Source organism: Nelumbo nucifera, chromosome 8 (assembly GCF_055504915.1).
Source record: "Nelumbo nucifera cultivar China Antique chromosome 8, China Antique-T2T, whole genome shotgun sequence".
Taxonomy (NCBI): domain Eukaryota; kingdom Viridiplantae; phylum Streptophyta; class Magnoliopsida; order Proteales; family Nelumbonaceae; genus Nelumbo; species Nelumbo nucifera.
Window position 1 is genome coordinate 20,782,982 of NC_142656.1, and position 27,774 is coordinate 20,810,755.

At 37.4% G+C, this 27,774-nt stretch overlaps 1 protein-coding gene across 2 annotated transcripts; it reads left to right on the forward strand.

The window, feature by feature from the left end:
* Positions 1-27,774, forward strand: LOC104610712 (sister chromatid cohesion protein PDS5 homolog C-like). Of its 2 annotated transcripts, XM_088892793.1 has the most exons (16): positions 16-156; positions 357-521; positions 679-852; positions 3,118-3,321; positions 3,506-3,687; positions 10,250-10,376; positions 10,478-10,675; positions 18,420-18,474; positions 18,583-19,568; positions 19,741-19,854; positions 23,455-23,540; positions 24,538-24,589; positions 24,672-24,755; positions 24,841-24,881; positions 26,777-26,851; positions 26,935-27,774. In XM_088892793.1, the coding sequence occupies exons 3-16, from the start codon at positions 751-753 to the stop codon at positions 27,398-27,400; spliced, it is 2,772 nt and encodes a 923-aa protein (XP_088748919.1). In that variant the 5' UTR covers positions 16-156; positions 357-521; positions 679-750; the 3' UTR covers positions 27,401-27,774. The 2 variants fall into 2 exon arrangements, with proteins under 2 accessions (XP_088748920.1, XP_088748919.1); XM_088892794.1 differs by having other exon boundaries at positions 1-521.

The following is a 27,774-nucleotide window of genomic DNA, read 5'->3' on the forward strand; positions in this document are numbered from 1 at the left end:
GAATGCAAAATATCTCTATCAAATAAAACACATAAATAGGAGATATTCCCGATGCAAAGGCTGTAAAGGCTGCTCGAACGGGCGTTGCCCCGACGGAAGCCGAACTCCCCTCAGTCGGCCCTGATCTCAACGTAAAATAGAAGCCCCCGCCCAAAGGTGACGACGAGAGAGAAATCGATGAGGTTCATTGCGACGGATTCGAAAGCCAAAGTTTAGCCAAAATCTATAAACCGGGCAGAATCCGGAGCGGATCCCTGGATTCTCTTATACTTTTAATATTTCTTATATTTCATCATTTCATTCATTTTTATTTTCCGTAGTAATCTGACTTCATTTTCATTTTCGTATACAAAAAGCAAGAGCGAGTGAGCGAGTGAGCGAGCGAGCGGGCGGACGAGGGAAGAAAGAAATAATCAAAGAACTGTCGAAGAGAGAGAAAGAGAAGGAAAGAACAGAGGATAACAAAAACAGAAAAGAAAATGGAAAATTCATTTTTATTTAAATTCTCAGGGGAAAAACAGGTACAATGAGAAACTCGGCCAAACATGGTCTTGTGTTGGTTTCTTGGTTCTTTTCGTTTTTCTCTGATGCAAAACCCTAGATTTTCGTTTGGTTCTGGCCTGGCTCTGTTTTGAGCCCTAGCTCGGGCTGTTGTCACATCCATGGTTTGGTTTATAGGGTTTGTTTAGGGTTTCAATGGTGTAAGTAGCAGTGGAGCTCGAAGCTTCGAGGATCTGCAACGAACAGGAAATGGCGTCCTCGGAGAAGGCGTTGGAAGAAATGCTATTGGAAGCTGGGGATAAGCTCCTCAAACCTCCCTCGTCGGTCAATGAGCTTCTTCTACTACTTGACGTAAGCCCTTGTTTCTTATCTTCTCTGGTTTCTTATTCTGAAGGTTGGATCCCTTCGGAGGGTTGTGTTGTTTGACGGATTTCTTTGTAATTTGCACCTCCTTATATAATTTGGATATCTGGGTTGTCTCAGTGAGATTTCTATATTTGATGAGTTTTATTTTATTAAATAGAGCGGTCTGAGAGGTTCGTATATTATATTTTCTTCTTACTTCCTGAACTGAATTTAAGTGTCAGATTTCTCTTATGAACCAAATTTAAGGTATGTAACTTCAATGATGTTTTCTCGAATGGGTTCTTAACAACGATAAAAGGAACTGTTCTATCAGAGATTGATTGCGTGTTGATGGTTTTCTTTGTTGTAGACGCTTGTTCAAGAGTGTAACAGCTAAGTGTTTTGAGCCCTTGATATATTGAACACTTTTTTTAATTTGATTTTTAATACTTTTTCAAGTCTTATTAAATCCGGATTTGGCATTAGGCTTTTTGATTAAACACTAGATTAGATCAGAGGAAAATCTCTGCCCGATTTTCAATCCATTCCTCAATCAATTAATATTCATACAAGTGTGGTCTCCTCCATTTTCTATACAAAAAATAGCGTGTCCGTTTCCTTAAACTCCACCTCACGTCCGAGCTGAACTTGCACTCAACAAAAGCTTGTTCCCACTGTATGGGGCTGGCTATATGAATCCTGTTTTGCCATTCCTCTCTATTCAGTGCCATGCCTTTACCTCACATCTATGCTATGGTTTCAAAATCTAACTGGTTTGGTCTTGGAGATGACAAAACCTTCTGCTGATTGCATGCCAAAATTACTCCCTTGGCAAGAGGCTGATATGTTCACATGCATATGCTACTAGTATGCTACTGCATATCATACCTGATTTATTACCATCTACGATGGAACTCAAAAACAGGCATGGTTTATAGGTTATGTAAGAAGGGACTTAGTGTGATATCTTTAGTCAGTAGGGGGCCTCTTGCATCTCTTTTAACATTATGATTTTCTTTTCTTTCATGCTAGGATATGCTGCTGATTTAAAAGGAAGTCTTAGTTTGCCAATAGAAAAAAGGAGGTCATAGTTCAGTCAATTCCAATTTGGAAGGACTTTTGTGAATGGTTTGAAGCCTGAAAATTCAACCTATTTGTTGGTTGCTTCTGTTTAACATTTCCACTGGTTTCTTTTTGGGTATGTTGATAAACCGTTGAAGGACATGGTTAAAAGCAACAGACTTGTTTGTTTCTATCTTTCTCGGGAGGGGTCTAATCAAAATTGTCATTCATGTGAATTGAGTTCTGGTAAAATTTTTTCTTACTTTGGTCAGTTTTGCTGCACTCACTTACAGTCTCATCGTTTTGATGAATTAATTTTCTTTTCACAAAGAAAATAGAAAAACAATCACTGTGCAAACTGGAAAAGTGCTTAGTTATTTTTTACTAATGGTTTCATGTTTGGTGTCTGAGGAAATTAACCACAAACAATACAAAGTGGAGAGGAAAGAACTCTTAATTATGGTGGCTGTGATCTGTGAAATGAAAGGTCATGAGAAGCCACCAATGTGTCAATAATTCTTATCTGTTTGCTTTGACATGGAAAATAGTTGATAAGAAATGCTGTATACTCACTTTCAGTTATAATTGTGACCTTTCTCATCTCATGTCAGCCTATCAGGAAGAATATAGGCTAGATTCACATTTTCCTTGCCTTTTTTTTTGTTTCTAATATGCATGGTTGGTTGCTGTTGCTCTATTTTCTCTTTCTTCTTTTGGTGCATTGGATCAGTTACAATGCTTCTATTTTCTTGTCTTTTTTATGTTTTTGCTAAAATTTTGTCACCACTGCAATAACCTTTGAGCATTCAAGGATATTGTTTTAATATGAAATTCTAGTCTGAAGTTTTTAACTTTCTATTTTTTTTTCTTGTGTTGATGTTAAATTTTCATGTTGATTATGAATGTTCAATCCTCTTCATTAGGGAACTTGGCAAGTTTGCTGAACTTATTGTGCGGCCTTTCCTTGTCATCTTCCTCTCTTGCTCGTATGTATATATAATTGGATTGATAACCAGGGGAAAAGTTATTGAGTAAATATTTTGATCAATATCCAAAATAATTATTTTTCCAGGTTATCAATCAATCAATACATATGTACATATATCCGTCTGTATGTACATATGAGTATAGATCCTTTTTTTTTTTGTTTCAATGGCTAACGTGTCTGTTCTCTCTTCTTCAAACTGCTATCATGTGCATTTCTTTTAGCAAGTTGAGAATTATTTGTCAAGGGTGGAACAATCACCATCCAAGTCAATGCAAGCTGCACTTTGTCCCTCATTGAAGGCGCTGGTTGCTATTGAGCTCCTGAGGCATTCAGACATGGATGTGAAAGTGGCAGTGGCATCTTGTATCAGTGAGATCACAAGAATAACAGCTCCAGATGCTCCCTATGATGATGATCAAATGAAGGTAATAGGACTATCTTATTGAGTGACGTGATTTAATTTGTGTGCCCTATTTTTAGTGGTTTGCATTGCAGCTATGTATTCTGCAATTTTTGGTTTAGTTTTTTCCCTTTCCTTTTTATTTTGTACTATCCATCTGCGCATTCTGAATTAAAATCTTCTTCTCCTCATTATTCTTTCCTCTGCAGGAAATCTTTCAACTGATTGTTGCATCATTTGAGAAACTGTTTGAGATGTCAGGTCGTTCATATTCAAAGAGGGTTTCCATACTTGAGACTGTGGCAAAGGTTCGGTCATGTGTTGTGATGCTGGACCTTGAATGTGATTCATTGATTCTTGAGATGTTCCAACATTTTTTGAAAGCTATTAGGTAAGAATATAGTATTTTGTTGCTCATTGTATTTTCTGTTGATCATTTAATCTTAATGTGAGAAGAAACCTTTCTACTGACTATCATGTATATGCTGGGTTACTTTGTTTGTTTTGTCTTGTGTTTTGTTCTGGAGTCTTGTATTGTTACAGTCTGTTTTAATTGCAAGTTGAAATTCTTCACAAAACTGGGATAACTTAGCCTGTTTATTGCATTAATATACACAAGAAACTTATGCCACTTACAGAGTGGGCATAATCTAAGTCTTGGATGTTGAAGCGACTATAGAGTGGGCATTATCTTATCCCCTATTCTTTCCAAGCTTGATAGATTTTTAGTTTCACCTGACTGGAAAGAGCATTGGCCAGGGATAATTGGGAGAAATTTACCAATAATCACCTCAGATCATTGGCCTATCTGTTTGTTTGAGAGAATCAATGATGGTGGCCCAACTCCATTCAGATTTGAAAATATGTGGCTCACTCATCCGGAATTTAAAGAGAAAGTCAAGGTTTGGTGGAATAGTATGGCTGTACCTGCAATGTGGGAAGGACAAAAGTTCCTAAAGAAGCTTCAATTGTTGAAAAAGGAGATTAAGGAGTGGAATAGGGAGAGGTTTGGGAGATTGAAGGAGAAGTTAGTTGATTTGATTTCTCATATAGAGGCATTAGATAGAAAAGAGGTAGAAGGAACTCTAGTTGAAGGTGAAAAGGAGCTTAGATGGAACTTGAAGAAAGCTAGGGGAGACCTTATTGAGAGAGGAGATATGCTGGAAGCAAATGTCAAGAGAGGGATGGATCAAAGAAGGAATTGGAAATACAAAATTTTTCCATGCCATTGCAAATGGAAGGAGAAGGAAGTGCATGATTACTTTTTTAGTGGTGGGAGAAAACGAGATCACGGACCAAGAGGAGATTGCTAAAACATTCTCGGAGCATTTTAGTTCTATTTACAGAAGACCCTTAATTGAAAGGTGGAGGATTGAAGGCTTTGTTTGGGAGACTTTGGAGGAGTTTGAAGTCCAATTTTTGGAAAAAAAAGTTTGAAGATGGAGAGATTAAGGAAGCAATCTTTTCTATGAATAGATCAAAATCACCAGGACCAGATGGTTTCACAATGGCATTTTATCAAGATTGTTGTGACATAGTTAAAGGAGATCTGATTAGAGTATTTAATGAATTCCATAGGAGAGGGGTGATAAGTCTGGGAATGAATTCTACTTTTTTAACTCTAATCCCAAAGAAGACTAATACAACCAACCAGGGGATTTCAGGCCAATAAGTCTAGTCACTAGTATTTATAAGGTGATAGCAAAGGTGTTGTCTCTGAGGATTACAAAGGTGATCTCCCCAATCGTTTCTCAAGCTCAAGGGGCCTTTGTGCAGGATAGATAGATTATTGATCAAATCTTAATTGCCAATGAATGCATGGAGGCTCAAAAGAGATTAAAGAGAAAGGGAGTGGCTATCAAACTGGATCTGGAAAAAGCCTATGACTTAGTGGATTGGAACTTCTTGATTGAAATTATGAAGAAATGTAGATTTGGAAATTTGTGGTGTAAATGGATCATGGGATGCCTACAAACTAGTCACTTTTCAATAATAGTTAATGGGACAATGTATGATTTCTTTGAGGATTTCGTGGACTTAGGTAGGGTGACCCTCTTTCTCCTTTTCTATTTACTCTGTTTGTTGAAACCCTAAGCAAATTGATTTCAAAATCAAATGGTGTGCAATTATTCAGGGGTTGGTTAGTTGGGAGGGATAATGTGTTAGTCACTCATTTATAGTTCGCAGATGATATTCTTATTTTTTGTGATGGAGAAAACAGGGAGGGAGTGGAAAATTTGAGGTTGGTTGTGAAACTCTTCGAGATGATGTCTAATTTGAGGATTAATTGGGCAAAGCGTTTATTGGTTGGAATCAATATCAAAGAGGATGAAGTGAGAGTTCTAGCAAATTCCCTAGGTTGCGAGAAAGGTGAGTAGCCAATGAAATATTTGGGTTTACCCCTTGGAGATAACCCTAGATCCGCTAGCTTTTGGTCTCCGGTAGTGGAAAGGGTAGAGAAACGTTTGGCGGCATGGAAAAGGAACTATAATCTCATTGAGGGGGGGATAATAACCCTAATTAAATCCACTTTAGCAAATCTCCTAGTGTACTACATGTCAGTGTTTAGGATGCCACAAGGGATAGTGAGGAAAATTGAAAAAATCATGAGGGATTTTCTCTGGGAGCTTGGGGAAAAAAGAAGTATCATTTGGTTAGATGGGAAAATGTGAGGAAATTGAAAGAGGAAGGGGGTTTGGGAATAGGGAATGTTAGACTCAAGAATCAGGCTTTGCTTAGCAAATGGCTTTGGAGGTTTCCAAATGAAAATGAGAAATTATGGCACAGAGTGGTTGCAAGCATTTATGGCATGTCAAGCAATGGATGGGATGCTAGATGTCTTTGTAGGGCTAACTTGGCTGCTCCCTAGAAGGCCATCCATGATGTTCTCCCTACATTCCTAAATTTTATCAGGTATGACTTGTCTTCTGGTAGAAAAATCAGATTTTGGGAGGATGTGTGGATCGGGGATATTCCTTTAGGTGAGAAATTTCCTTCTCTTTATGACCTGTCCAGGTTCAAGGGTAAGCCTATTTCAGAGTTCCTAAGTCAACCATCTCACCTTCCAGGGTTGAATTGGAACTTTGGATTTAACAGTAACCTTAGAGAGTTTGAACTTCTTGCAGTGTCCGAGCTGCTAGGATTGTTGAGTTCAGTTTTTTTGGGGGAAGGTGGGTCAGATTCTAGAATTTGGGGTCCCAATGTCGAAGGGTCCTTTTCTTGTAAATCCTTTCTACGCTCGATGGTTGCCACACAATCTTATTTTCATTTTCCAATCAAAGAAATTTGGTGCCCTTCTATCCCCCTAAAATCAGTGCTTTTTGTTGGGAAGTTTTTCATGGTTGTATTAATACCTTTGATATACTTTAAAGGAAAAGACCAAATTGGTTTTTGTCTCCTAACTGGTGTGTCCTGTGTAAATTGAATGGTGAGACTGTTTTCCACTTTCTTATGTTTTGCCCTTTAGTCAGTTTTATTTGGAATTGGTTTACTTCCCTTTTTGGGTGCAGGTGGTCCTCTCCTGACAGGGTGGAAGGCTTATTCAACCCTAATGGTATCAGTGGTAAGACAAGGAGGGGAAGGATTCTTTGGAGGTGTACTAGAGCAGCAATACTTTGGACCATCTGGGAGGAAAGAAATAATAGGATATTTGAAAGTAAAGAGAAATGCAAGGTAGCTTTAGTTGAAACAATAACATTGAGGGTGGCTCATTGGGTAAAAAGTTTGAAGCTGTTTTCAACCTTTAAGGTTGAAGATTTATTCAGGGTTTGGGGACTTATTGCTGCTTCATCATCTATGAGGCGACAGTTTGTTGAGACTTGGTCCCCTCCAACAGATGGTTTGAAGAAGCTAAACTTTGATGGGAGTTGTGGGTAACCCAGGCCCTTCAGGTATTGGGGGCGCCATTAGAGACGAAAATGGTTCCATCATTGCCCTGTACTCTGATCCTGTGGAGGTAGGTGATGTGACAAGGGCAGAGTTTCTAGCTGCAGTATATGGGGTTGAGAAGGCTAAATAGTTGGGGATCATTAGACTGATCATCGAGGGAGATTCAAAAACTGTGATAAGATGGTTGCAGAAAGGGGAAGGGGTGAGATGGCAGTTGAAGAATGATTTCAGAAGATTTAAATAGATGTCAAGGAACATGTCAATTCAGGTGGGATGGGTAAGGAGATCTGCAACAGTTTGGCCGATAGCTTAGCAAAACAAGGGGTTCAAAGAAGCAGTATATGGGGTTGAGAAGGCTAAAGAGTTGGGGATCATTAGACTGATCATCGAGGGAGATTCAAAAACTGTGATAAGATGGTTGCAGAAAGGGGAAGGGGTGAGATGGCAGTTGAAGAATGATTTCAGAAGATTTAAATAGATGTCAAGGAACATGTCAATTCAGGTGGGATGGGTAAGGAGATCTGCCAACAGTTTGGCCGATAGCTTAGCAAAGCAAGGGGTTCAAAGAACATGTATGTTTTGGGCACATTTATAATTCTGTACTGGGTCAGCTTACTATGCTGATTTCTTTTGTAACTTATTGTTGTATCTTAAAGTATTTTAATCAATAAAAGTTTCAAAGTTATTGATAAAAAAAAAGACAGCTGATTGTATCCTAAGCCATAGCTGTGGGATAGGTGCATTGTTCTGAAAATTATAGTCATATTCTAAAGTTTAGAGAAGATTAAATTGAATTGAATCATGAATCATAGTGTAAATTGTAAGACTATTTTTATTTTTTAGAAATATTAAAAACCTGTCACTAAAGCTTAAATATACAGAGAAAAGAGTTTTTTTTATATCTTTAATAATCCATAATCACCCTATATGTATTTAATACACCTTAGTTTACCACTTATACACGAGAAGCTTGGGATGATATGATCAGGATTGACTTGTTATTTAATGCATTTATACAGTTATATAAGGTCTTTAGCCTTGGAGTCATGGAAAGTAAACTCACAAATGTCTTTAAATGGGTTTTCAATAACCTAAATAATTATAGTCCTTCAGTGGCTTTAAAACAATGTTTTATCTTTTTATTTTAATAAATTTGTCTTTTGTTATGAAAAAGTCGTAGTTGATTTTATTCAAATTATATCAGTTGGAAAAGCCATCGACTTGTTATTTAATGCATTTATACAGTTATATAAGGTCTTTAGCCTTGGAATCATGGAAAGTAAACTCACAAATGTCTTTAAATGGGTTTTCAATAACCTAAATAAGTATAGTCCTTTAGTGGCTTTAAAACAATGTTTTATCTTTTTATTTTAATAAATTTGTCTTTTGTTATGAAAAAGTCGTAGTTGATTTTATTCAAATTATATCAGTTGGAAAAGCCAATTAACCCACTTATACAGCTAGTCATGCTCTTTAACCTACAATACATATAATGGAATCATGAAAAATAAACTCAAAGCATCTTTAAATTGGTTTTAAATAACCTAAATAATTCTAATATAGTAGTTTTAAAACAAAGTGCCATTAAAAAAATATAAGAAATGCCAATGTATGGAACTTTGTTCTGGTTGATTTGTAAGAAAAAAAATCCTAGTTGAATTGATTAGAATCATGTGAATTAGACAAGTCATAAGATTTGAATCAAGTAGTAAGATTCAAATAATAGCTGTAGTGCTGTGCATTTATTTTTCTGAAAAGAAATTGGACGTAAGTTCTGTGTCAACACCCTTGAGGTTCATGATCTGTATCAGAAAGGAATGTAGCAGTAATGGGCAAACTCAAAATTCAATTTTGATGGGCCTTGGGAATCCAGGAGATTCAGGTATTGGGAGTATAATCAGGGAACCACAATGGACACATGGTACTTAGCTTTCCTGGGTCCATTGATGTTGGAAATTCTCTAGGGCTGAACTGCATGCTTTGATTCATGGGTTAAAACTGAGAATATGGAAGGAATGAAGAATGTGGAGTTTGAGCCTTTGGATGAGAAAACAAGATACGATTCCTTGGTAAGTCAGGCTGATGGTGAGACAGGCACAGTCCTTGAGCACCATATTGAATAGGTCATTTAACTAGGTGCCATGAGGTGCTAGTTGAACAGCAGACTCTAGCCAGGGCAGGGCTGGCAAGGAATGAGTTTGTTGAATGGGGATGTCCAGGGCTGGGTTGCAATCTGTAATATCCATTAATTTCTGTAATTAGGGCTCCATGAAAATAGGAGCTAGTATTGTACTATCATTAATCTCATTTGTATCAGCTTAACCCTGCTGCTTTATTTTTTGATCATTGTGGATGTTAGATCCAATGAAATTTTATTGTTCCTTTCAAAAGAAAGTCATTGGACTTTGGAAACTACAAATATGTGTCTAACAGAAGGGTAGAGTTTTGATTTTCTCCCCATTATTACGTTATTCTTCTTGTCAAGTTTTCAGCATTTCTCAACAAATATAATTTTATTAGTTTAAGGACACATGGCTCAATTCCTTATGCAGATGCTTAATACCACTCCTCTGTTGCCATCCCTTTTGTTTGATACACAAAAGTTGGGCATGCTGCTGAGGGTTCACTTGGGTGGAACTATGCCTTATTTTTAGTTTTTAGTCAACAAGTAATGTTAAAGATGGAGTTTCTTTTTCCCCCAGGCATGAGTGTCCATCATGTGCAAAGCACCTGGAATGTAATGCAGTGGGCCCAGTATTGGGAGAACCACTTGAACTGGCAAAATGTTCCAGATGTCTGGTATAAGATGCAATGTACAAGAAAATGAATTTGGTGTCTGTACTGCATTGCTGTTACATCTACATGCCTGTAAAAGAGTGTCATATTATGTTGATAGCTTCATTTTTTTAGTGTAAACTTGGCATAGTGATGACTTCTTGTAATCTCGTCTAGCTATATTGACACCATATCTGGGTGACATAATTGCAGTGTGTTTTCATTGCACTTATTTTCTTCTATATGCTCTCTAAGTGACCTGGGTGACCTCTTTTTTGTGCAACTTTCAGGGAGGACCATCCAGAAAATGTATTTTCTTCCATGGAGACAATAATGAGCTTGGTGTTAGAGGAAAGTGAAGATATCTCACCTGAGCTTCTCTCTCCTCTCTTAGCTAGCGTGAAGAAGGAAAATCAGGTCTACTCATTGTTTTACATGATATTCTATTCTGTGTGTTTCAGTTTTTCTTTTCTCTTTTTGTGTCTTGTTTTATTGATAATGTTTTTTTCCTATTTCAGGATGTTCTTCCTATTGCAAGGAAGCTGGGGGAAAAAGTAATGGAAAACTGTGCTGCCAAACTTAGACCATATATGATGCAAGCAGTGCAATCTATGGGCAATTCTTTGAACGATTACAGTAAAATTGTCACATCTATATGCCAAGAGACATCTGATACTGTTGAGCATAATGATACCAATGCTTCTGGTGAACAATTGGTAGGCATCTAGCTCCTTTCTATATAGTTCTTAATCAGCATAGTTGGTGATAATGAAATTGTTAATCCCCTCTTGCCTATCAGTTCTTTCTTTTTGGGTTATGAACACTGACAGCAATCTTATTTACCCGCCTTAATTGGCACCATTTTCCTATTTTGTACCTTGATTTTTGAATGCCTTGTTATTGGAAGATAATTTACCTAGGTGAGATTAGGTGGTCCTTTGTTTCTAATGCCTAGTAGCTATGCCTATATATGGTTGAAAATATTTTCTAGATGGAAACCAAACCAATTAAATGGTTCTCTTCAAAAATCAAATTATGTTTTTTGATGAGTAATCAAATTCAAATTATGTTATTTCCTCTGTACATTGTTAATATTATCACGCTTATACCATTTGGACTCTCCAATAATAAAAATATCTTTTTGTTTTTTGTGAAACCAAGTAAACCCTTACTAGGATGGTAGAATTAAAAAGTGGAAGTGCACACCCACTGTACTCCTAATTGCAAGGAATTTTCCCCAGGTTTGGGAGTGAATTAGGTAATTGGATGTTGGATGGTGCTTCCCTTATTATGGTGAAACAAATTTCATTTTTGATCAGTTGAGCTTTGGAAGTGAGGATGTACTGGCATGTCCCAATAATTGCCTCAAACCTGTTTACATTTTTTTGAAGGTAAAAGAAAATTCTTTAAAAGAAATTAGTACAAGGAAAGTGATAAGGAATCACCTGAGAGAAGCATGAAACCTGTTAACTTGGTCGAAAGCTGACCTCTCTGTTTGGAAAATATTTTATTGCATGCATACTCTCTTCATGTTTGTATATTGTATTTTATACAATTTAAAGGTTTAAGGTTGATTTTAGATTATTTCATCTTAGCTTCCTTGCAGTATCATGAGATCTCTTGTCCTCAATCTGCCAGAAAAGGCATCTTTTGCTTAAGACTGTATAGGCATGCCCAAGTAGACATCATGCCACTGAAGCTTCCTTTCATCACCTGGTACAGACTAAACATTGAAAAACCAGAATTCCAAATGTAATAAATAAAAAGGCAAATGATCAATAAATGTTCCAGAGTCTCTTGCCTCATGATAGTTTGTTACCTCATACAAAACAAATATGTGTTTCTCCATTTAAAGTCCCACCTCAGACAACTTACAGTTACAGGTTACTCCAGAGGGTACTTTCCCTACCTTAAATCCTGCCTATTTACTCCTCCACATGCCAGGGTATCAGCCAGTGAGTTTGCTGATTTAGGCACCCAACAGATTTTTGGTTGTAGTCTTAGACATTGATCTTGATTCCATTATTTTAAGTTCAGGTCTCAGGGGCTATCCATGTCTCTCTTTAGCCCAATGTTTCAAAAGGTGTGGGAGGTGTACACCTGGAGGCCCAGATGCATGCATCATATGTCTTGCATGAGTCATATGTCTCATGCACCTCATGCACACCCCATTCAAAAAGATAAAAAGAAAGAAAATAGAAAAGAAAGGAATGGAAAAGAAATGAAAAGTAAAGAAAGAAAGAGAAGGAAAAAAAGAGAAAAAGCATACAAGGGAAGGGGAAGGAAAGAAAGTTTGGGCGAGGGGCTCTGCTTCAACAAGACCCCCCCTTCAGCTGGTGTTATGCATCTTCATTCTTCTTAATAGAAGACACTTTTCATAAAAAAAAAACAAAAAAAAAGATGAGATCCTCCCTCTTCTTCTTCTTCGTCCTCTCCTATTTTTTCTTCGTCATCCCCTTCCTATTAAAGAGGCTTAAGCCTCCTTGTGTTCAGGAGGCTTACAGCTCTTAAGTTCAAAACTACGGCTTACACCTCTAGGTAGTGGAACACCTTGCATTACACCTTCACGTTTTAAAACATTGCTTCAGCCATGCTACTATTGTTTTTGAGTCTCTTTCCACTATCATATCCTGGCTTTGTGCTGCAAGCATGGCTAGTTTTAGCCCTTGTGCCACCGCTTGTAGCTCTGCATCTATAGAATTTGCATTTCCAATAGGTCATGACAAAGGCTGTAACAATATCCCCAAGATGTTTTCTTATAATTCTGCCAATGCCTGATGGCGCTGGATTGCCAGTACTGCAGCTATCAAAGTTCAGCTTCCTTGCTACCATCAACCAACCTCTTGAAATGTCATCAGATGAGAAACATGACAGGTCTTCAGAGCTTTTTTGTCTAATGAATAATTCTTATCTTGATCAAATTGATTAGATCTTCTAGAGTCTGACGTTTCTCTATATAAACCCTTGCGTTTATTTCTTTCCATATAGGCCATAAAATTGCAGCTCTTGTTGACCTCCATAAAATCCTTGCATTTATTTCTCAAGAAAGTTTTGCCATATACATAGAAGATTAGTAAGTGGAAAATTGTTCCACTGCTTGTCTAATAGAAGAAAAACATATGAGGTGATAATACCCACTTCAGCCTTCTTCTTTGTAGGACTTCCAGTGTAGGGGGATTAGGTAGGTTAAGGCAGTCTGGAATCCCTAAAAGTGGTGGTGAGATGTGCTTGGGTTGGTTTGTCTTGGTCTGATGAGCTGGGGGTTGGGCCAACCCTTGTAATGGTGGGCTAGAGGTGGGGCCGAAGGCTACAACTAGTAACCGAAGTTAGGGCTGGTTGAAGACTTTGAAAAGAGGGGACTGAGACCAAGACTGAGCTAGGTATTCTGTTGCCTAGAAAAACTTGTTTGTCTTGGGGATCTGTTCCCCTTTTTATCGTCACTCTTGGTCTGTTGTGCTTGGACCTTTCTAGAATTGCTCTTTTTCTTTATTCTTCTTTGTTTTCTTCTCATAAATGTCTTCAAATATCTCGAAATATCTTTTTTTTTATTAAGGGCACGACATTTACGTTTGTTAGGAGCTGTATCTCTTGTTAGGCGGCATGCTAATCAGTTATGCCATGTCAGCCTGGTTGGTTATGATTTAATTCCCATGGGACATGGTAGTACTATGACACATACCTTTCCTAGTCTCGTGTGTGCCTCTTTATGCGCTTGGTGTTGAGGGGGTGTGCGGAACTCATTTCACTTTCATACTTGAGTTTTGTTCTAGGTTTTGTAAATGGTGTTTCACAAGTCTATCCAGCTTGAACTGTGCGATTTGCATACCTACTGATGTTTGTGGGTGGTGTTGTGCATGTCTATGCTCTCACACTCAGGTACAGCGATTTAAAAGGTGCACCTCAGACGTGCCTAGGCACTCAGGCGTGGCACCTTTTAATAGGGGTGTACAATCGGTCGGTTCGGTTGGAACCAAAGACCTAACTGACTATTTGGTTTGACCATCTCACCCAATCGAACTGAACCAGACTATAATTTAGAACCAGACCGACCCTAACCAAATTCAGTTCGGTTCGGTTTTTTGTTTGGTTTAATAATTATCGAACAATTAGCTATTAATCTTTAGTCTAGGTTTTAATGAACAATTAATACAACTACTGTCATTTAATGAGCAATTGAATGACTAATTATTAAAGCAACTGCACTCATTCTTCACAAACAATTAATGAATAATTAATAATTAGTCTAGATTTTAATACTCTAGTTGTTTAGAGTCTCTAGGTTATTTAATTAACTATTATATTAATTAAAAGCTTTTTATAGGCCCAACCGCCCAAAGCACAATGGGGAATTGTGAATTGATCATTGCCCATTGGAAAAGATAATAATTATTAATTAATGAGTATAAAGTATTGAATAAAATATTATATATTTAATATACTTAATTAAATACAGCCACTAATTCAGTTTTCGGTTTGGTTCGGTTGAAAATCTCAATCAAACCGAACTGAAACTGAACCAATTTTTTAGAAAATAAAAACCAAACTGAACCGATATCTGAATTATAACTGAACCAAATTAGCTTAAACACCCCTAAATTTTAAGGTATGCGTCTCGCCTAGGCCCTAGGCACGACATTTTCAAAAGTCGTGTGTCTGGTGTGCCTTGCTAATGTTGTTCATTCATTCGTCCTAACAAAATATCTTCTTAAAAGGCAATTAAAATTATAAAATCATTTTTTTGTGTGAGGATTAAGAATTTAAGACCCTAACATGGACTTGTTTGGGCTTGCCTCGAGGGGCTTGGTACAAAGGTGGCTCGTAGAATCAGGAAACAGGAATGCAAAATGTTTTACATCACATTAGCTATTTGTCTCTAGTTTTGTGCCAAATCTGTCTCTTACATGTAGTCGATCTGGGTTCTCTAATGTTTTTGGGTGTCTTCTTAGCACCTTTGGTTGTATACAGCTTATGCTCTTTTTCTTTTAGTGATACCTTACTCTTTAAAAAAACCATTAGCTATTTGAAGTAATCAAATTGAGGAAAAAAAGAGATTGTGGGTTTTACATGCTTGAAAATGTTTTTTATGTTTTTTTCACCAATTCTCCTTTAATGACATCTGGAAGAATCGGGCAGCAGTGGTAAGTTGTTCCTCTTCCAAGATTAAAGTGAGAACAAGCTGGTCATTACCTCCTGCAGGCTTCTTGAAGTTGAATTTTGACGGAAGCAGTCTAGGAAACCCAGGTCCTTCTTTTGTAGGTGGGGTGTTGAGGAATGAAGTCGGGAATGTGATATTTATCTTCTCAGGTCCGTTAGGAGTGGGAGACTCTACTAGAGTAGAAATATTTGCTGCCCTGCAAGGTGTAAAGTTTGCAGCTCAATTAGGGGTGAACCAGCTTATAGTTGAAGGTGACTCAAAGGTTGTAATAAGCTGGTTGCAAGACCCAGAGTCAGTAAGTTGGTGCTTCAGGAATGAAATTAAAAATTTTATGGTGCTGACAAGAAACATGGACCTAAGAATACAATGGGTGGGGAGATCAGCAAATGCTATGGCGGGCTGTCTAGCCAAGCAAGGGGCAGCTAGGGAAGTTTTGTATTGGGCACAACTGTAACTTATTACTTTTGTTTTCTTCTTTAGTGGAGAGATTGCAGCTCATGCCTCTCCATGGGCTTGCTTGTATGTGCTAATTTTTCCAAATTAATAAAAAGTTCATTTATTTATCAAAAAAATGTTTTATATGTTTGATTTTATTTTTAAATTTTCATTTGAATATAGTTTACACGTTATGTTTATGTATTTTAATTTTAGATAATAGGTTTTTTAAAACATATATTTTAAAATTTAAGTTTATATTTTTATTAATTTTATGTTTAATATTTTTATTTTTTTGCATTTTTTTTGAAAATTTCTGACATTTTTGATTTTTTTTTTCATTCGTTTTGCTAACAAAAGGGTGTGCACCTCAGGCACAAATTTCCCCTTGCGCTTTTAAAACATTACTTTGATACTGATCTTTTGATGATCCACTTTTCAAATTCCAACAAAAAACCCTTATTATGAGAGGTGTAGGTCCTATCCAAATTGCTTGTTGGAAAGGATTGGGGGGGGGGAGATAGTTCTATTAGCAAGAGGACATGAAATCTTTTTAGTCAGGGTCCAAGCATGTCTCGTCTAAGTGCCTGCTAGTATACCATTTGGGTGCTGACCATGAAATACCCTTGAATCTTAGGGGTGGTAATGAATTGAGCTTTTCACGAGCTATTCGAGCTTGACTCGTGAAAAGATCGATTTGGCTCGGTTTAAACCGGGCTCGAACTCAATATATAGGTTTGTTTGCTAATTGAGCCGAGCTCGAGCCCAATGAAGCTTGGCTGATTAGGTTCGCGAGCCTAATTAAGCCTAATACATATATACATATATGTATTATATGTATAATAATAGTTTTGTTTTTTATATATAATAATAAATAAATTTTAATAAAAATAATTTTTATTTTTTTATAGAGCATCTGAGCTCAATTGAGCTCAAACATCCAAGCTTTGAGTCGAGCCAAATTCGAGCTCAAGTCTCTAGCTTGAATCGAGCTCGAGCTCAAGCTTGAACCTAACACTTTTTTGGCGAGCCGAGCCGAAGTCCTTGGATCTAGATGGTGTACCTAACTACCTATAGAGTTTTGTAAATTTGTGGGTGCCCTTCAACATAAATGTTTCATCAAAATTGGAAAGACAGAAAATGCCAAGCAAATGGATGAAAAGTACCATGGTGCCTATATACAGTAAAGGAGACAAAAAATTGCAATAAGCGTGAAGGGATTAATCAAAGAGCTGATTATTTAGCTAAGTCAGGTTCTGAGAGGACGTTCTTGTGTAGTATTGAAAGTTTCCTGATGTTTGAAAGGGCTTTTGTTTTCTTTTGTTAAACCCTGTGTTTTTTGTGTGTACATACTCTCATGTACTTTCTCTTTTTGATGAATGAAATTGTTAGCCTTTGTCAAAAGAAAAAAAAATAGAAAAAACTATTAAGGGATTAAATTGTTGAGTTATACTATAAAACATTTTTGGAGTGAAGGAGCAAAGAGCAAGACAAGAAACTAGGGTTTCAGAGAACCAGTTCAGCTTCATTCCTGGAAGATGAACCATAACCATTGAAGCTATCTTCTTACTAAGACAATTGATGGGGAAGCTTAGAGAGAAGAGAAGAAATCTCCACTTGGTCTTTATTAACTTGGAGAAATCATACGGTGGAGTGCCTATCAAGAGTAGGGGAAATTGGATACCCGGCTTTAATATTTTACACTGCATTGGGCCCGGTTTCTGGGCCGGGCCTATTTAAATTTTGACTAAACCCCTGCCCAAGCCCTCCCAAGTATTACCTCCTTCCCAATTGAGAAGCTGCAGAGAGGTTTTCTTTGGGAAAGTTCAAGCAAAAGGGAACACCTAGTTAGTTGGAAGGTTGTTTGAAAACCCGAGAAGGAAGGAGGTTTGGGGATTGGGCATATTTTGGAAAGAAACCTCGCACTTATTGACGGTTCCCCCTGAACAATTAATTAAGCTTTGGACTTCCATCGTTTGAAGCAAATAGGGAATACATCTAAATGGGTGGGACAACAAGCTGAATTTGTACAGAGTTTCCTCTGTCTAGCCTTTGAGATAATACCTTTTTCCTTCTTTTTTGAGATTCAGTGTTGGCATTGGGAATAGAATTATATTTTGGACAGATTTATGGTGGGGCTCCCAATTATAACCCTATCCCAGCCTTTTTAACCACCCATTCAGATGTATTAAATCAGCCTTTGCCAATATTCCCCAAAGATCTATAGATCCATATAAGTCCACAAATGTCACAAGAGATAGTATATGTGAATATTGGCAAAGGCTGATTTAGTTAAAGTGATTCTTCCCCCCAATGAAATGTAGAATGGAAAAACAGTAGATCTGGTGTTATCTCCTAATGAGAGTCCTTAATAATGTGATGGCCACTCCACTGCTGATGAGCCAGTAATTGAAATGGTCACTTAGGCATCTCCTCTAATTTGGAGGCATGGGACATAACCCACAGAATCACAGGCTCTTCATGGTTGGCCAGCGGGCCTGCATGCACCCTGCTCTATCGCACCTCCGAGTCCCATGTAATGTGTAGTATGTGAGTGATACCCAAATAAAGTTCATTCCAGAAATACAGCTTTGCCAAAATTGACCTTCATGTTTGAGATACATTTGGAGCACTTAATAAGGTGCTCTAAATTCCTGTTCTTCCTTTCTTTCTTCACAGAATGTAATGATATCATTTTGTGAACTGCAAGTGGGTAAACACTATTTGATCTCTCTTAACTTATATTCTTTTTGTGGCATAACATTTGTTGAATGATTTGAGAATTGATATATTTTTTCCATTATTAGTTTTGTCATATCTAGCTGTTGTAGTTGGTTCGTCTGACCGATTGCATCATTAACTTGATTCAGGCAGATGAGAGCAAACTGTCAGAAAGGAATGTTTCAGATGAGCCACAGCAGGCATGTAACTTTATTGGATAGTACAAGCATTATTTCCTTTTTCTTTGCTTTCAATCATATCGTGTTTATTTGGAAAAACCATTTAAAACTCAATTGGTCATTCATCAGGTAGCTAAAGAGGTTTCACAAGAAGTGGCTTGTCCTGGAACATCTGATTCTGGCATGGAGAAAGCACCAAAATCAGTGATGAGCAATGGAACTGCTCGGGCTGTGACAGACGACTCTACAGCAGAGCCACAATCCCCTAAAAAGAAGCTTGATCGTTGTCATCGTGTTAATCAATCTAAAAGTAGTGATGGAGCACCAAAAGCTGAGACTGATGGTTTAGAATCTCAGAAGGTTGTTAAATCAGAAACAAAATCTGATCAGATTACTAAGAAAACAAGGGGTCGAAAACCTAATACTTTGATGGCTCCGGCAGAGGCCTCTGATCCTTCTCGGACTGACGGTGAGAAAGAAGCTGTGCAGATGCTTGATCGTGAAAAGGGTCACAGTAAGGAAACTGACAATGTGCCTTCAGAAGGCCCATCTACTAAGGATGAAGCTGTGCCATCTGGACAGGAAAAGGAAACTCAGGTGCAGTTATCCTCTCCGACAGGATCACAGGGTGAGGTTGCAAATGTTGCTTCACCCCCAAGCCAGAACCTTACTGATGGAAGTCGCTCCAAAAGGGGCCGGCGAGGTCCAAAGAAGAAAGAGAGCACAAGTCAGGAAGCTGACCCAGGATCACCTTCTGTTCCAAAGGAAGTTTTGCCAAGTGATCATGATGAGGATGAAGCAAAACCTTCTACTGCTGCAATCTCAAAAAAGGAGTCTGAGGCTACAAGTGATTCTGAAGCAAAACCACATAGACGCTCAGGTAAAAAAGCATCATCTGGGAATGCTAGTGATAAAACTCCTGCTCCTGTGGATATTGCCAAGGAGTCTGTGCGTACAAGTGATTCAGAAGCAAAATCTCAGAGGAAGTCTAATAAAAAAGTAGATGAGAAAAATGCACATGAAGATGAATCATCAGGAAAGGAGCAAGAAGGAAAAAAAAAGCAGGGTAAGGGCAAATCTGTTTCTGAAAAGGATGTGGTTGAAGAAGCCAGTAACAAGGTACTATTTTGAGGGTTTGGTGATTGTTGTTTTACAGTTTTGCTGGTCTTGGTTGTTCTTTTCCAATCATGTGTTTCTTTTGAGAAGTTGTCTCTAAGTGGATAACACATGGTGGTAAAATTATTTTTCCAACCTCTAGGCTGATAAATTCGTGTTGTTATGAATTGTACAGAAAATAGTTTCTTCACCTAGGGCTGCAGCCAAGACATCAAAAAGAGATCAAGCTCAACCTGAAGAAACCTCAGTGACCAAGTCAAAGAGGAAGCGCACTCCAGGGAAGGAGGAGGTATGGGCATCTGATTGTGGTTTTTGGGCCCTTTTAGGCTTTTCTTTCTGCATTTGCATAAACTTTAGCTGAAAGTTGTTGGGATTGTTATTTGTACTTCTTAGAACTTACATGTATGATGAATCTAAAATTGATGGAATCTTGTGATGATGTAAGTCTGCATACCAAATTGGAACTTTTTCCATGTAAAAACATGTAGTTAAATAATGAGGATTGCTTATCTTGGTCAAGCATTTTATTCCATGATAGTACATTATGCCTAGTATTGTCAATTTGTTATTAGGGAAATAGAATTTAAATATTAAATTGGAGAAAGACTTGAATTTAGTTTTAAAAGAGTAGATTTCAAATACTTGGTTGGTCCCTAAACATGCCTAGGGAGTTGTGTCTATGACATGTGAATGCTGAAGCACGCCTTGAATGGTTTAGATGTTCAAGATTGGGACTAGCTTACCGTTGCTCCCAATATACTCTTAACCTTTTCTTTTCCTTCATTGCCTTGGTTGTGAACGCAATGTCTTCAATGATTTTTCCAGCTAAGGATTATGTTTCTTTTATGTTTTGGGAATTCCATAGGTAGCTGGGGTGGTATTAATGGCAAATAAAATCTCTAAGTTTTGTTCCAACATGAGGGAGAATAAGTATAAGATCAATATTGATAGCAGACACTGGGCAATTAGAAACGATGGGGATATGGTGAAGGAAAAAGTAGTATCTAAGAACCACATTAAACTAGATGGGATGATTAGACCAGGTGATAATGCCATCTGTCCCCAGAACTTTTTCTTTTAATTTTGAGAAAGGGTAAAAGTATTGCATTAATTCATAATCAATATTTTTAAAATGTATGCCTGCACAATAAGGCAATGTGCAAGAATGACAATTATTTTGTACAGCATCTACTTTGTTTGATTAGATACAAAAAGTATATTCGAAAAAAGAACTATAGTGGTATGTCCTCGAAGCAATTGCCACCTATGAATATATCTTGCTCCATAAAATCTTCACCATTGAATCTTCTATATTGGCTTTGTTCTCAAAAGGCTCCAAATTTCTCTTTGTCCATATGGTCCATTCCACTCCCAAAGACATTACCTCCCTTATGATTTTCCCCTTTTGCTTAATCCTTTCAATTACCAGCTCCATAACAATGCTTCCAAAGTCCTTTGGAAATTGGAACTATAATTGTGCTCCAATAACTCCTAACTTATTGCCACAAACACCTTGGAAACTTGCAGTGAATGAATAAATGATACACTTCTTCTATTTCCTCTTCACCTTGATTCCTCTCCTTGCTAGGTTATCCGCTGTTAAGCATTCAAACAATGTAGCTGTCCATACCATAAAGACTACTTTTGGGTGAGCTTCTGTTTTCCAAACTCTAGCCTCAAGGAATCTCAGTGTCTCAGCAACAGCTAGATTTTTATAGAAAGACTTCACTGTGAAGTTTCCTGATCTGTCCCAATGTCATATTCTTCTCTCTCTCTTCTTGCTCTATTCATCCTTATTGAGTTAATTCCCTGCTTTAGTTCCATCCATGGCCCTACCTCCCGATCATTTAAATTTCTTCTAAATATGGGGCATCACTTGATTCTCTCTCTCAAAAGAAAAAAACATCTGCAAACATGCCTTCTTTGTTCTGGCTCTTCTGGGCAATCTTATATGTTGGATATGCCTCTTTCAGTGTCTGATCTCCACACCATGTGTCCTGCCAAAACTTTATCCCAGCTCCTTTTCCCACCTCATACTAGATTACCTTTTTGAAGCCATTGTGATGCTTCTGTATACCTCTCCATACTGCATACTTGTATGGTGTACTGGTTACTCCTGGGTCCTAATTCATGATACTGGACCGATACTTGGCGAAGATTATTCTCCAAAGGCTAATGGGATGCTCACTCTATATTCAGTACCACTTGTAAGAGGTATTTCTTTTGCTGGGTTGGGGTTGCCCAGGGCCGGGTTGTAACCTGTAAGAGGTATTTCTTTTGCTGTTTTTGGTCTTGTTGGTCTCTTTTGGTTTGATTCAAAGGCTGTTTGTATTTTAGGCCACCTTGCGGTGTGGTTTCTGTTCTTTAATGAATTGTTCATTGATGCTTATCAAAAAATAAAAATGAAAGTGTCTTTAAATCCAAGTTAGTAGGCAATCTTATCTAGCTGTGCATGTTTAATATCTAGGCTTAGCTTTGGAGGGAGTATTGAGATGGTCTATTATGCATTTAGGGGCTGTTTAGCAATCGCATTTATTTAGCATTAAGGGGAGCCTAACGAGGGGAACTCTTCTCTACAAACTTAACCCTAAAATATCAACAAACATATTTAGAGATTAAGAGATGAAAATGTCAGAATTGTGGCTATGTTTTCAGGACCAATAGGAGACTCATTGAGAGCAGAGGTGATGTCCTTGCTTCAAGGTGTAAGATATGCCAAACAGATGCCAAACAGTTGGGTTACACCGGATTGAGATAGAGGGAGACTCTAAGTCGTTGATTGAGTGGCTGCAATTTGGTAAGTTGGGAGCCAGGATTTATAGACAGCACATAAGGGAAATCCTTAACACAACAGGGGAGATTGGTGTGTGCTTCAAATGGACAAGGAGATCAGCTAATGGTTTAGCTGACACGTTGGCTAAACAAGGGACTGTGGGAGAGAGTGTTCTGGGCAGTTCTGTAAGAAAGATTACTGGCGGCCCAACACCTGTTTATGGGTTGACAGCTGTACTTGTCACCGTTTCCTTCAAGAAAAAACTTAAGAGATTAAGTTGAACTTGTAATAGGACTTTGGAATTCTCTGGATGTTTTGTTTTTGGCATGTACGGCCATACAAGGATCCTTGCACTGATGCCATTTTGTAGGAGTTAGTGTTCTTAGTGTTGTAATTTGAAATTTCATTTTCTTGAATTGGATGTATTTAGTGATGGAGCTGATTATGTACTTTGTTCATAGTTGATAGTTTGCTTATTGAATTGTTATTCTTGAATCTACTAAGAATGTTTTTAAACATCAAAAGTATTATTATCATTAATATTATTTCTACAAACTTAACCCTAAAATGTCAACAAGCATATTTGGAGATTCTTAAATCGAACTTGTAATAGGACTTGGGAATTCTCAGTGGAGGGTTTTTTTTAAATTTATTTTTTTTTGGGGGGGGGCATGTGATAGCCAAACAGAGATCCTTTCTCTGATGCCATTTTATAGTTGTGTTAGTGTTGTAATGTGTAATTTCATTTTCTTGAATTGGATGTATCTAGTGGTAGAGCTGATTATGTACTGAATATAGTTGATAGTTTTCTTATTGAATTGTAATTCTTGAATCTACTAGGAATGTTTTACAATGTCAAAATTATGTGTTCAGGGGGTTGATATTGCCAGTGTTATCTGTTTCTCTTGCTGTTATTTAGTAGTGACCTGTGGTCAATCTCATACTGTGCCTGCTGATATCTTCATTGATAAATATTTTAAGAGGAAAAGGGGAAACCTAATTAATTCTGCTTAATTTTCAGTTAGAACCTTTGCTTCGTCTTTACATAGATGTCAATGTTCTATCCTTCTTTGTAACTGTACATATTAACGAGGATTAATAACCATTTTTTTTCAGGCTGCTGAAACACCACTTAGTGTCAAGGGTCATGGTGAGAACTTGGTCGGTGCAAAGATCAAGGTTTGGTGGCCAATAGATCATCAGTAAGTTGTGCTTTTGTCATTCCCATTTTGTAATAAGTGCAGTTGTGCATACTTTTTCTTTTGATCTTTATACTTTGTAGGCACATAGTGAATTGTAATAAGGAATAATTTAAGCACCCATTATTCAATGATGGATATGGCAAACAAGACAGAATGGTGAGACAGGACTCATGTAGCTGACCCCATATAGCTGGGACAAGGCTTATATGATGATGTAGGCACATAGTGAATTATAAGCTATTTTTCCTTTTCTTTTTTCAACAGCTGTCTTCTCCTCTGACCCTGTTGTATTGTTCAAGAAGGTATGCCTAAGGTCAATTCATGTTATCATCGTTTTGCAGTTAACCAGCTGATTATCTCTTTTATGAGCAACTATTAGATACCCATCAACACACCTGACAAGAATAGAAGATACAAAGTGTTGAGTGAATTCCTTTTCCCTTGGGAGTATTCAAGTTACAATCTCCTGGCTTGTGGAGAGTACCTTTGTGATACCTGTAGCTTGATCATTCTATGCATTGTGGACATACTTTGTAAGGATGGTTCCATTGTTGAGTTTTATGTATGAGATTTGCCTTGACCTAAATCTGCAATACAGTCATAAAATGAAATGGCTAGATGGGCCAACCAACTTTTTCACTTGAGTTCTAAACCATGTTGTAGTAGGAAGTTCCTTTTGCAGTATTCCTTTAGTCTAATTACATCAATATAATGTAATGTTCACTGTCTTGGTCAGCTTTTGCTGAAATAGCAAAAGCTTTTAGACCTTGTTTGGTGTTTTTCATGAGTCTTATGTGATGGCGTTATTGCTTTTCAGTGAGTTACATATTCCAATATTTCTTGTTTGGGGGTCTTTATTTGGTACATGAATGGGGTCCATTTTATATTCTGTCTGGCTTGTTTTGCTGGTTACTTAAATGAACTACATAGGTCTGGTATTGGTCAAAGTTTTGATATAGCAACTCTCATGTATTTTATCCAAATTGTTATTTTGCAGGTTTTATAAAGGTGTTATTGATTCTTTCAATCCTGTTAAAAAGAAGCACAAGGTGAACTGGTTCTCATGGTCCACATGCTTATACATATCTTCTCAACCTTCTGCATTATTTTATGCATTTCTACTTGGTGCAGGTTTTATATGATGATGGTGATGAGGAGATATTGAATCTCCGTAAGGAGCGATGGGAATTTATTGGAGATAAAGTGTCAGATGGGGTGGGTGTGATTCCTAATTCTGTATTAGGAATTTATTATATCTGATTTTGGTATGTAGTTGTATATGATATGTTTTTCTTGACAGGATCAAGAAGCTGACCTTTCAAGTCCTGATGCTTCTGAAATGTAAGTATCTGTTGGCTGATATTGAACTCTGTTTAGAAGCATGCTAAATTATGCATGGAATCTCTGCTAGAGTCTGAATTGTGGTATTAATTTCTTTCTTTTTGAAGAATAAAGAGAAATTCATTGAAAGAAAAAGACAATACAAAAGGAAGGTGATAAGAAATCATCCGAGAGAAAGAAAACAGACACTAATACAAACTTATAACCAGTGTTTTAAAAGGCACGCCTAGGAACATTTCAGGGTAGGTGCCTCACCCAGGTCCTAGGTACAGCCCTTTCAAAAGGCGCACACTTGGTGTGCCTTGCACCTCAGCCCAGGCATGCACCTTTTGAAACTTTGATGCTTTTTGCTTCGAGAACCCCCTATTTGGTAATGCTGTCCATTCATTCATCCTAATAAAATGTCTTCTTAAAAAGCAATTAAAACTATAAAATCATTACTTTTTGTGTGAGAACTAAGAATTTAAGACCTAATGTGGACTTGTTTGGACTTGCCTCGAGGGGTGTGGTACAAAGGCGGCTTGTAGAATCAGGAATGTAATATGTTTTACATCACATTAGCTACTTGAGTAAATGCAATTGAGGAAAAAAGAGATTGTGGGTTTTATATGCTTGAAAATGTTTTATATATTTGATTTTATTTTTAAATTCTCATTTGAATATGCTTTTTTTTTTATGAATGCTCATTTGAATATGCTTTACATGTTATCTTTATGTATTTTAATATTAGATAATAGGTTTTTAAAACATTTTTAAAACTAAAGTTTATATTTTTATTAATATTATGTTTAATATATATATATTTTTAATTTTTTGCATTTTTTGAACGTTTTTGGATTTTTTTTTGTTTTATAGCCCTTTGTTTTTTATTTTTGCGCCTTGCTTAAAAAGGCGCAAATTGACCCCTGCACCTTTTTTGCACCTTGCGCTTTTAAAACACTGCTTATAACCATTGACACCAGATTACAAGACAATCAAAATGAACCAAAAGCACCATTTCCAGACACTTGTAGTCCTTCACCTGTCTCTATGAACTCCAAGACTATTCAAGACCCAGACATTCATTTCCTTAATCCTCTCCCTCGAACACTTCCTCCTGCCTATCATCATCCTCATCCTATGTCTCTCCCTTCCCAATTACCACTTTCTTCAAACTCTCTTTCCTTCCTCTTCCTCTTGAACTCCTCAAAGGCATTCTTAGCAAACTCCTCACCTCCAAAAAACCAAAAGAACAAGCCAAGACTTTTGCCAATCTCAACATCATTCTCCATAATTTTCACTTTTTATGGTATTAGTTTCATAGAATGCTTACATTTCCATCTTATTGCACAAGGTGTATGGTTTGAACTTTGAAGATGTGGTAATAAATTACGTGAACACTACTAATGGGTGTCACAGTATGATATTTGGTAGTTTGTTTAAACTGTTAAGAGTTCCTAATTTTCCTAGCACATTCTTTTTTTTCTTGCTTTCAGTGTGGGTGTCCTCTGTCATACATGAGGTCAATTTACTTAGGCATCGCTAGACTCTTTGACGTGGGCAATGTATTTTTGTTTGGCTTTTTGCAATTTTTCAAGGCATCTTGTATATGCATGTCTTCTGTCATACATAAGGCCAGAGAATTGGATTTGTTGGGCATTGTTTTTGGTCGTCTTTTATGAAGTTGGTGGTTTTTGTCAGTCTTCTACTTTTCTCCTTTTTCCCATGTCATGTGAATGTGGTGAATTAAGAAGTTTGTACATTGGGAAGAAGGAAATTATAAGAAACCCAGGCATTACTAAAAGTTGAGTGGCATTTTGCATATTCTTGCTCTACAACTGGTCACTATTTCTGGTTATGTTTATGTCCATATTTTATTTTAATGATTATCGTATTGTGATTGGTTATTTGACCAGGCACCAGAAGAAGAAAACAAAAACAAATTTAGATTCTTCAACCAAGCAAGCAAGGTCTGATGCTTCCTCAAAACGGTGAGTAGATATCTTCTCTCATTTATTTTTGGTGGTTAGTCCATTAATTTTGAAGATTGAAAGTTCAAAATATGGGATTCTAGGGGTGGAGGTACTTCAGCCAGCAAATCGAAAGTTGAAGCGAGAAAATCTGGTAGTAAATCCAGGGATGATGGTAAAGTAAATGGCAAATCCAAAGAAGACACCCCCAAGGCAGTTGGAAAGTCAAAGGATGGTGGTGGAAAATCCAAGGATGATACTCCTAAAGCTAGTAGCAAACTGAAAGATGAGACCCAAAAAACGGCTGGAAAATCCAAGGACGACAATCAGAAGGTGAGCACGAAGTCCAAGGATGAGACACCTAAGATTAGCAGTAGCAAGTCCAAGGGTGAAACTCCCAAAACTGGAAGCAAGTCCAATGCCAATGGAAGCTCCAGTAAAGGAAAATCTGGTTCATCAAAGGTGCATGAAAGTGAAGAGTCGTCTAAAGGGAAATTGTCAGATTCAGCCAAAGCACAAGAAAATGAAACAAAGAGTGGGAAAAAGCGGCCGAGGAAGGTCAATGGATGATGATGTAACTCAGAGCTGATTCTTCCTCGTAAATCAAGCGTTTTTTTTTAATCTTGTCACCTGGGTTCCTGATGGTAAATATAATCTTATTTACTTTATTCTCTCTTGGAGGAATACATTGTCTGTTGCTGCATACACTGCACTGCAATGTACTTCATGGTGCCCAATGTGGTTTGGAATTTCTCCAGACGTGGCTAGTTTGTAGAATCAAGGTTAGGACTTAGGAGGGTTATTATTGGCGATGGGGAGGGAGGTCTTGTAATAGTCTCAGCCTTTCTTGTTTCTAGATGGAAAAAATCTTTTGCGCGGTTTCACAATTAACTTGGGGCTCTTCTGTTCATCTATTTTTATAGATAGTGAAATAGTTTAATCAA

Excerpts from the sequence above, each read along its gene's own strand:
- LOC104610712 (XM_088892794.1), top strand. The coding sequence starts at position 751 with ATGGCGTCCTCGGAGAAGGCGTTGGAAGAAATGCTATTGGAAGCTGGG. Across the intron at positions 3,688-10,249 it reads CATTTTTTGAAAGCTATTAG|GGAGGACCATCCAGAAAATG; the intron begins GTAAGAATATAG and ends TGCAACTTTCAG. Across the intron at positions 10,676-18,419 it reads ATGCTTCTGGTGAACAATTG|GCAGATGAGAGCAAACTGTC; the intron begins GTAGGCATCTAG and ends AACTTGATTCAG.